The following is a 9,760-nucleotide window of genomic DNA, read 5'->3' on the forward strand; positions in this document are numbered from 1 at the left end:
ATGGTAGATTTTTTTTTTTCTCAAGGGAGGGGGGGGGGGGGGGGGGAAGGCACATGTATAAAAATTACAAAACAAAGAAGAATTTTTAAGAACTTGCTTCAAAAGGAGGGTTGGCAAGGGCCAGTTGTGCCCGCCTCTAAATCCGCCAGTGCTTAAAGCTAACATTTTGATATTTACACGATTTTCCATTGCCAAAAGCCTCTAAAATCTGCAACGGTTACCGTTGAATGCGGTTGAGATAATCTGCTCACACGCAACGAAAAACAAATGTCTAAACATTTATGAGAGTTAGAATTACTAGTCTTAGCTAATAGATTTCCCTATTTGTATTGTATATATATATATATATATATATATACAGTGTATATTTACTTTATTTCATTTATTTTATGTCTTTATTTATTTATTATGATTATTATTCATTTATTTATTTTATTTTATTTTATTATTATTTTTTTTTTTTTGGGGGGGGGGGCTTTTTTTTTTGGGGGGGGGGGGGGGGCAAAAACGCGTTTTGCCCCCCCCCCCCCCACTTTTTGGATTGGGGGGGGGGGCGGCCGCCCCCCCTGCCCCCCACTTCCGGCGCCTATGACGGATAGTGTATTGGGTTCGTCAAGCTGAGTCTTGAGTTAACTGCTGTACATGTATGTCCCGAGTGTGCGACGCTGCTCACGCCGAGGCTGTAATAATCATAATGGTGTGGGATTACGAAACGCTCACAAACCGACCACTTTTGATTGTAATGGTTGCAGATTTTTAAAATGCCTCTTGATTTCTGACGTTGTGACTGATTCATCGCTGAGCATTACCCTTCAGAAGATCGAAGGTCCTGTTGCTTTCTCTGATTGACATAATTTTGTGACCCCCCCCCCCCTTCCTCTAATCTTTCTTGCACATCACGTATGCAGATTTCAGAGGTGCCTTTTAAGTGACAAGATGATACAGTTGTACATTGTACTAGGTGTACATGTCATTTCTGCTAAACCCATTTCCACCACATCTCTGCTACTGCCACACACAGCACATTGAACACCATCATTCATGAATGAGATTACACTTACGAACATTGCTCCATGGTTGTCAGGCTCTTTTGAGACAACAGAATGTGAAATGCTTTATTTCTTTCCTAATTTGAAATACAATGTACATGTATTTTTTTTTTAAAGAAGAAAGAAACAAAGTAATACTTTTTTACCCCAGACTGAGAGAGAGAGAAAAAAAAAAGCAACTATGGAAAGCTATAAAAGTGCCGACCATCTACATCTAAATTCCTAGTATCGTAAAGGCTTTTCTTTGCGTCAAAGAAGTACCAGAATGCATCTGAATGCCTACGTTCTATCATTCTTACGTGCCATCTCATAGGTTAAAGTAACTATACACAACCCTGTCACTGCAAACAACGTTCGCTCGCCGTCTGATCGGGCTAAGGTTAAAGGTTTCCATTAGCTGGACTAAATTTCTCAGATCTAATGGCACTTGGATAAAAAATCAGTAAACTTTAAAATATCAACATGACTCACTATGAAATAATACATACATTGAAAAAAAAAAATTTTAGTCCACATAAATTCTGAATGGCATGGAAATGCAGATGGTCAACACTGAAATATTCCAATCCCATTTGTTTTAAAAACCAAACCAGCCTATGAACAAATATAAGCTGATATGACAAAAAGAAGTCACTGTGCCATTTACTAATATATTTGTGCATCACTCAGGAATCCCCAACATGGATTCATTGTCTAAGAATATGACAGTGTTTAACACGGATGATAATGACAAAATGCACTGTGTCAAGCTTGACTCAAGGACCACAAACAGTCCGACCTCTCTTATCCTGCCTCCCTTTATCCAGATCTCTCTATCATCCAGATGCGATCTTGGCATGTTTGTCTGTTTGTTTGTTTTTATTTAATAATTAGTGGGGAAGGAGGGATTTCAAACTCAAACAAAAATTCCTACACAAACTCACATGAATTACATATTATTCCCAACATAATCAAGATAAATTCACATATAATTTTCATCTAAATAGCATGCATTTAGACATTCACTACCCTCAAATCACCGAAAGAACATGGATAGAAAACTTTTCGTTAAATCAGGGCACTGCACCATGCGATCACTACTCATTGGGTAAATTATCAGAGAATTCTGAAGGTAGACCAGCTCACGAGGACATGACATGTTCATGCAAAATTGATACATGTATATAATGTAGCTACCATTGGGTAAGCAGCTGCCGAGTTTCCCGTATCTGACCAAATCCCTCATCTGGATGAGCGCTGGTCCCAACATGTCCGGATAGGAAAGGTCGGATTGTAAATACAATCCAATAATCAGGCGTCAATGACTATCCTGAACTTCATACATCCTTCAGGAAGACTTGATGGCAGCCACTATAAAGTTTTGGCATGCCTCTGCCTCACTTTGGGAGGGAGACCATAAAAACTGGGTGTGTTTACATATCAGGGATTCTGTTGAACTGGGGCTTACACATCTACTTATATATCTTGCAAAATGTAGGACTGCTCCTCCTGGCAGGTAAGAGGTACAGGGAAACCCCATTATAACGAGCTCGGATATAGCGAGATACCCCTTATAACGAGGAGATCTTAGTGGTCCCTTTTTCAATTGCACATATCAAAATGGTAAAAAGATGCATACGTTTATAACGAGGTACCGGTTATAACGAGGGAAAAATGGTGGTCCCACCGACCTCGTTATAACGGGGTTTTCCTGTATTTGGATAAGATGCTTTTTTGAGAAGTTTAACAGAAGGCAAAGACAACGATCAAACTGAAGACAGTTCAGTGAGTGACAACAGCAGAGGCAATCTAATACAAAACAGGAACAAGATCTGGGCATAGATTTAAATCTCTCTTTGAAAACAAACAAACAAACAAACAAAACAAAATGCTAATACAAACATGAATCATCATGTCGACTAGAGTGACCAGGGGTTTCATTTCGAATGATGAAGAGTATTAGTAAAATGACCTTTCCAATTGTGGACCCTCATAACAAACTCCACCCAATTTGCTGTTTATTTGTTTGTTTTATATTTTCATCAGAAGGCACATACACAAACACACATTCTGTGTGTCTACACTCTATGCAGCAAGGTCTTGGGACTCAAAAAATGGATGATGTGATTGGTTGTGTCTCTCATTAGCTTGACTTGGCTTGTTTAAGTTCATCATCTACTTCTTCCTTTTGCTGACCACAGTCGCTGAAGGAGGTGGTGCATACTTAGCCTGGGAGATTTTGTTGATGTAGTATAAGGCAACTAGTGAAAAGATGAAGCTATACACCACAAGAGAAAAAGGAAAGACAGTGGATTATTGGGTATGTAATTACACAGTGATTGTCTTTATGAAAAAAAAAGGAACTACACACTTCCTTCACCGTTCTGTACATACAATGTCCTTGTGTTTTCTTTTCTTATGGACAAAATAATGTCAGCCTCATTGCACCATTGTGTTCAATTGGACTACCAATAAAAAGGACAAAAGGAAATGAGTTTTTCATTTGTAATGATACACCACTGCACGAGCCTTCCAGTATTAATGAAGCAATGTTACTGAAGAGATCTCGCTCTGTCTGGTGTGATATGATGAGCCCAATAAACTACATACAATAAAGACATTCTCAAGTTTTATATCACAGTGAGAAAAGAGCTGTTGTTACTTTCTTGTGTATTCTTTTAAAAAAAAAATCACACTACCCAAATAAATAAGTGCATGACTGGCCATCAGTGATATGGCCACTGGAACAAGCTACGACTCGTTTTCAATGCACACTGGTTCAGAACACCTGCCACTACAAGACAATCCCTGATTGACTGTACAATCAAACAAAAATTGCACTCATTATAGTCCTTTATTATCAGTATTCATAAATCCTACAATGTGATATCAACTCTTGCAAGACCACACAGACCTGCAGGAAACTGAATGTGTTCTCCATTCCTTGAAATGCATGGTTGAGTCATACTTTTAAAGTCTTCTGAAAAGTATGCCCTCAAAGCTCACCATTTTCTCAAAAGCAATTATTTTCTCACATCCCTATACTGTAGCTACTTCTGGAAAGTAACAGAGCTTTCTTTCATTGTATAAAACTTACAGAATTGATTTTCAGAATCACTGACCCACAACGTCTTGAAGAACTAAAATCCTTGGCCAGGTGAAAACATACACGTATTACACGTATGTTGCTACATATATACAAAAGACTGCTGATACTCGTGTGAACGTTTTGTATACCGGTACTAATAACTTACCATGTTGTGACACAGACTCTGTGTACAAGGCCAGATGCAAACATAGCTAGAACCAGGGCTATAGCCACTGAAAATGAAGAAGCAAAAGTAACATTTGGATAAATACTATATTTCTATGCTTGAGATGGTGTGTCCACCTATCTCTACTTTCAATGAGAGCATAAAAGAAAAACGTGGAAAACATTCATTAAAAAAAAAAAAACCGGATGTGAATCAAGCTTCATCAACAGCACTTGTACTGGTTTTTGATACTGAGCATTAAAAAGATATCACCGCATGGACAATGAAGTGCACTCTAAAAAAACACCTTTGTCACTGTAAATTATTCACGGATGATGGCTGACTCAGTAGACCATATTCCATCACATTATGCTTTCTAGCCAGAACATACATCGTATATCCAGCTTTAATCCATGCATGTCCTGCATTTGCTTAATCTTTCTTGAAAACAGATAAAGTCTGTAGTTGAAAAGGACAACCATGACTCCAAATGAAGTGCTCTTTCAAACCAAATTGTAAAATAATTACAAAACGAGATGGACACTCAGACATGAATGTACACAGCACCAGGTATGCCATTCCAAGCATGTTGTTGGGACAATGAGGATAAAGGAAACAACGACAATGTGTTTGTATGCTATTGAAGTATAAACACAGGAATTACAAGTGTACAAAAAAGTAGGGTACAAAGAGATGCTAAAGCCACTGAGTAGTAATCTCACCTTCTGGAATGAGCTTGGCTTGGAACCCCTTTCCGAACATCACTGTCTCAATGTTACTTATGCACTGCAATACCATTCTTTGTGAAGGAAAGTTTGCTTGAGATGAGCATATTGCATCTGTTATGTTTTGCTTATGGGTACACACGCAATTTTCCTAATGCCCTGTGCTCTTTATCAACTACTTGGAATTTAAAAAAAAAGAAGAGAATTGTTATGACTGATATTACATTATTTGTAATGTATTTGCCATGGTTACAACACTTAATATTCATAGCTGAAGTAAATATTGCTCAGCTGCTAATATGAAAAGGCTGTAAGCTGTCACTGTTGTACACTGCTTTTGTAAACAAAATCCAAAGGGAACTTACTTACAAGCAAAACTGTCTGTGTGCAGCATTGATAATTTTGTATCACAGAAGATGTTCCTTTGCTCTGGACAAAGAAAGCTAAATGCAGTCAATAAACAAAATGAATAACATGATCGCCAACTACGCTGCAACACTTAAGTAATCCACAGTGTCAAATAAACAACTACAAAATCACTGTGCTTTGCTTGTCGTCAATGATGGTGGGTATGATTGCAAAGGATACTGTCAAAATAAGAATGAAGAGATTCGATCCTAGGAAACCACCCAGAATTGTGAGCCATTCTGATCCGGCAAGCTGGCTGCGGTATGTCTGCATGCCGGCAAACAGCACCACAGCCAAAATGGCTGACAGAAGACCCGATACGCTGCTGGAAACAGCTGTAGAGAGAGAAAAAAAAAAATTAAGTGGTAAACAAATGTAATGTAGGGATTTTAGCGTCATTCTTGTATAAACTTTTTGAAGCCTCATACAATAAATGTATGTGGGATTTCAGATTTTACACATTTTCCTTTTTTTTTGTGCTGCCACCAAGTAGAATTATTTGTCATCGTATAACTGATTTCATTTCTGCAGAGTGGGACAACACAGCACTATTCACACAATTGCCTAGAAACAAGCTCAAATACTATATACCTTGTATATTTTGCACTGCTTATTATTCTTGCACAGTTGGTCAACTGATGTTCATAAAATTAACAACTCAGGGAACTACTGCATCTTGTAGTAAACACAAATGTGTTGTACACTGTCTCCACAGTCGGAAATCAATGACTTTTCTCTTGAAAATTGATAATACTTTTCTCCATTCGATCAATGTGGTTCTTGATCATGAATTCAGACACATATGACAGGGCTCGACACTAACGGTGGCCTGGTGGCCCGGGGCCACCAAAACGCACGTCGGGCCACCAAAATTTCAGAAATGATGAATATGGTGGCCTGATCGGGCCACCAAACAAGGTCGGATGTTTGCCTTTGGGCCACCAAAAATAAAAGTTAGTGTGGAGCCCTGCATATGATATTGTCTTACAATCGGTGTATACAGACAACAGTATGTCATAACTCAATGTTCTTTGTCTGAGAAAATCATATCTGTTGCAATGAATAAATGAAGAGGGATCTTTTACAAGCATGAGTTGTGACTCTCTCACAAACGGGACCTCCATTCTATGTCCTATCAGAGGGACAGAGTGTTTTATACCTCTTACCTAGAGAGGACGGTATGATTACAACATAGCTCTGTGGGACTCAGGTACATGTACATGTATCGAACCGGGGTCCTTTGGACTGTGAGGCAGACGCGCTATTAACTGAGTTATCTCACTCATAGCTTTCATGTTCTTTTATTTTCCTACTGAGATAATTTTTGTACACCATCTGCCCATCTTCTTATTTTTGTCTTTGTTTTTGTTTTTTTTTTAAATCTCACTCGGTCCAACTGTGATTTGTGAAATTTGCGAAAATTAAACCCTCGCGAAAATAATGCACTTGTCAATGTAATGACGCACCCCACTACCCCCGGACATGGGTGCGTCATGGTCATTTTTTGACTGACCACACGGGGTTTTTGACGCACCCCCACAGTCACTTTTTGACGGACCACACGGGGTTTTTGACGAACACCACAGTCACTTTTTTGACGGACAACACGGGGTTTTTGACGAACACCTAGGTCACTTTCTTGACGGACATCCTCGGTACATTTGACGCACCCCGTAAATACTGAAAGGATTTTTGCATACGCTTTATTCACGCAATTTCATTTTCTTTCGGTTCGTAAACACAATTTGTCAAAGTTTCGGCAAGTTTCCCTTACCCTGGCCCTGTAAGCACCGTACCGTCATTCATCGTACATCACTCTGCTGATACGATATTCCGAATGTACCTGGTATGTGCATGCAATCCATAGTCGCCTGGCCATGACTTGTCTGCAGATGCGCTGTATGTGCGCGGCCATTTCTAGTCCGGTTGAATGCAACACATGGACGATGTACGTTCGATGAGGAATAACGAGCACGCTGCTCACTTGCGAATTGCACAGCGTTAGCGAGCGAGTCGCGCACCACTAACACTCGACTTGCCTGCTACTATACTGCAGGTACGTGCAGTACGCACCACGCAACGGTATACCAAAGATCGTATACGGAATTCCGTATACGATCTTTGATTTTACTATTTAGTACTGTGAGGTTGAAATCGTTATATCGCTAAACAGTCCGTCTGGCTTGAGATTGAGTATGCGTGATTTCATGAGTTTGTTGGAAAGAAAATGTGAGGAGAAAGGGTGGCTTTTAAATCATTTGCTTGCCAGATTCGGGCAAGCATTTTTCCCTCTTAGGCCTACTCCAAAACGCTTCCCGACTTTGATTTTCACTTGCCGCGGGAAAGCGCTCACTGTAAATTCACTCGCGGTACGTACGTGTATCCGGTACTGGTAGCGTGCAAAAATGCGTGCAGTTTTCCATAGCCAAGTGCATACCATGACGCACCCCTCGGTTCAGAATAATGCGTGTTATTTTCCATAGCCAAGTGACGTACCATGACGCACCCCTCGGTCAAAAATTTGACGACAATGATGGGATTTTGACGCACCTCTCGGTCAAAAATTTGACGGACATAGCTGGTAAAATGACGCACACCTGGGTCACAAATTTGACGGACCAAACGAGGAAATGACGCACCCATGTCCGGGGGTAGTGGGGTGAGTCATTACATTGACAAGTGCATAACACTTATTAACAGCTTATACGCAGTAACATGTTATAAAGAAGTAGACTCTAGAACTTTAACCTTGTTAACTCTGAACTCTAACGACGTGTTAGACAATTCTAGAATCTACTTTTTAGGTCTTTCTAACATTAGATCTAAATTTAGACCCTCTTCTAGTCTAGAAATAGTAAACTAGTTAAGTTAGATAAGTTTCGTGTAGGCCCTACTTTTAAATGGGTCAACTGATTATCAACAAGAACAAATTACTTAGGGTCCCATCTCTATTCTGGTCTAGAATCTATTCTAGACGCTATGGTATGACTCACAAAATAGACAAGTACTAGGAGGATAGGAATTTAAATCAATGCCAATGCAATAAATTTACCAATGCCATGGTAACGTTAGGCAACCAATGGCCCCAGGACCGATCCACCTCCTGGACTTACACATATTTGTGCCAGTGGGACTATTATTATGCCGATAGAGTGGCAGGGCTTGGTCATTCTCAGGTTGGACAGCTCGACAGGTAATAGTAGGGGAAACTTCAGGTGGCATATAAAGACACTGGCTATTATACTGTTCACTGAAATATTTGCGCCATATAAATACATGTAGAGGTTCTATTTCAAACTTAAAATATGAGAAACAGAGATTTCTTACCCATGCTACTCTTTGATGTTTGGCCGGTAGAACACGTTGCAGTCGAACACGTACAATCGATCGCATTCAGCTAGCGCAATTCGCTTTGGCACACAGTGTACGGTAAGGTAACGCAACAACGTACCACGTCGGCAATACGCTAGTCTTTTTCAAGACAATCACAACCCGAAAACGACAGGTTGATAACAGTAGTCTCGTGATGAAGATCGACGAAATTTGAAGATATATAGAAATAAACTTTGTAGGCCTACACCGGGGGGGGGGGGGGGGGGGGGGGGGTGATGGGGGTTCGCCCCACTTCTTTTTTGCATAATGATAATAGACCCTACGTAAGAATACATTGGGTCCAATCACTTGGGCCCCCACTTTTTTTCTCTTTTTTTCTCTTTTTTTTTAACCCCGGAAGTGGCACCAGAAAATATGGTTAAGGTTGTTGTTGTTGTTTTTACCCCGGAAGTGGCACCAGAAAATGTGATTAAGACTGTTGTTGTTGTTTTTTTTTCTATCAAGCAAAAGTTGTACCAGAAAACGAGAAAATTGCCGCCCGCTGACGTTTGTTGTCTTTTGATTTTGCTTATCAGTTTTTAATTTTGTTGTTGTTTGTTTGTTTGGCTTGTGTGTTTGTTTATGTTCGTTTGTTTGTTTGTTTGTTTGTTTGTTTGTTTGTTTGTTTGTTTTTGGCTTATCAGCTGATGCAAATCGGAAGTGGCACTAGGAATATAAACTATGGGCTCCCCACTTTTAAAAATGCAGCTCCGGCCCTGCATAAAATTTTCACATACAGCTACAGAAAACACACGACAAGGCAATAGATCTTTAAGATTAAAAAGCTGCGTCTCAGTCAAGTGGTACGTCGAACTCAATCAGTATCCTTTGTATAACAAAACAATCTCTATACTTGTACAATATGGATCACCGTAATGCACCATGGAGGTGACACCTCCCCGAGATCACTAATTGTCCTGTTTAAATATAGTAATACACGGAAATTCAGTGTCAGATAAGTTAATTTTAACAA

The 9,760-nt window shown here is 39.7% G+C and overlaps 1 protein-coding gene across 1 annotated transcript; it reads right to left on the reverse strand.

Moving 5' to 3' along the window:
* Positions 1 to 3,160: 3,160 nt before the first annotated feature.
* On the reverse strand, positions 3,161 to 8,746 carry LOC139731819 (dolichyl-diphosphooligosaccharide--protein glycosyltransferase subunit KCP2-like). Its single transcript, XM_071642695.1, has 5 exons — positions 8,743 to 8,746; positions 5,596 to 5,750; positions 5,005 to 5,068; positions 4,283 to 4,349; positions 3,161 to 3,306 (listed from the first exon to the last, which is right to left on the reverse strand). Exons 1-5 carry the CDS (start codon positions 8,744 to 8,746, stop codon positions 3,204 to 3,206), a joined length of 393 nt encoding a protein of 130 aa, XP_071498796.1. The 3' UTR covers positions 3,161 to 3,203.
* Positions 8,747 to 9,760: the final 1,014 nt, after the last annotated feature.

The sequence above is a fragment of the Diadema antillarum genome, unplaced genomic scaffold (assembly GCF_040938485.1).
Source record: "Diadema antillarum isolate AM-2024a unplaced genomic scaffold, OU_Dant_1.0 seq00000386_RagTag, whole genome shotgun sequence".
NCBI lineage: Eukaryota > Metazoa > Echinodermata > Echinoidea > Diadematoida > Diadematidae > Diadema > Diadema antillarum.

Coding starts and splice junctions, on each gene's coding strand:
- LOC139731819 (XM_071642695.1), bottom strand. Junction 5,069..5,595: donor TCTTCATTCTTATTTTGACA/GTATCCTTTGCA, acceptor ATGGTATTGCAG/TGCATAAGTAACATTGAGAC. Junction 4,350..5,004: donor AGCCAAGCTCATTCCAGAAG/GTGAGATTACTA, acceptor CTTCATTTTCAG/TGGCTATAGCCCTGGTTCTA.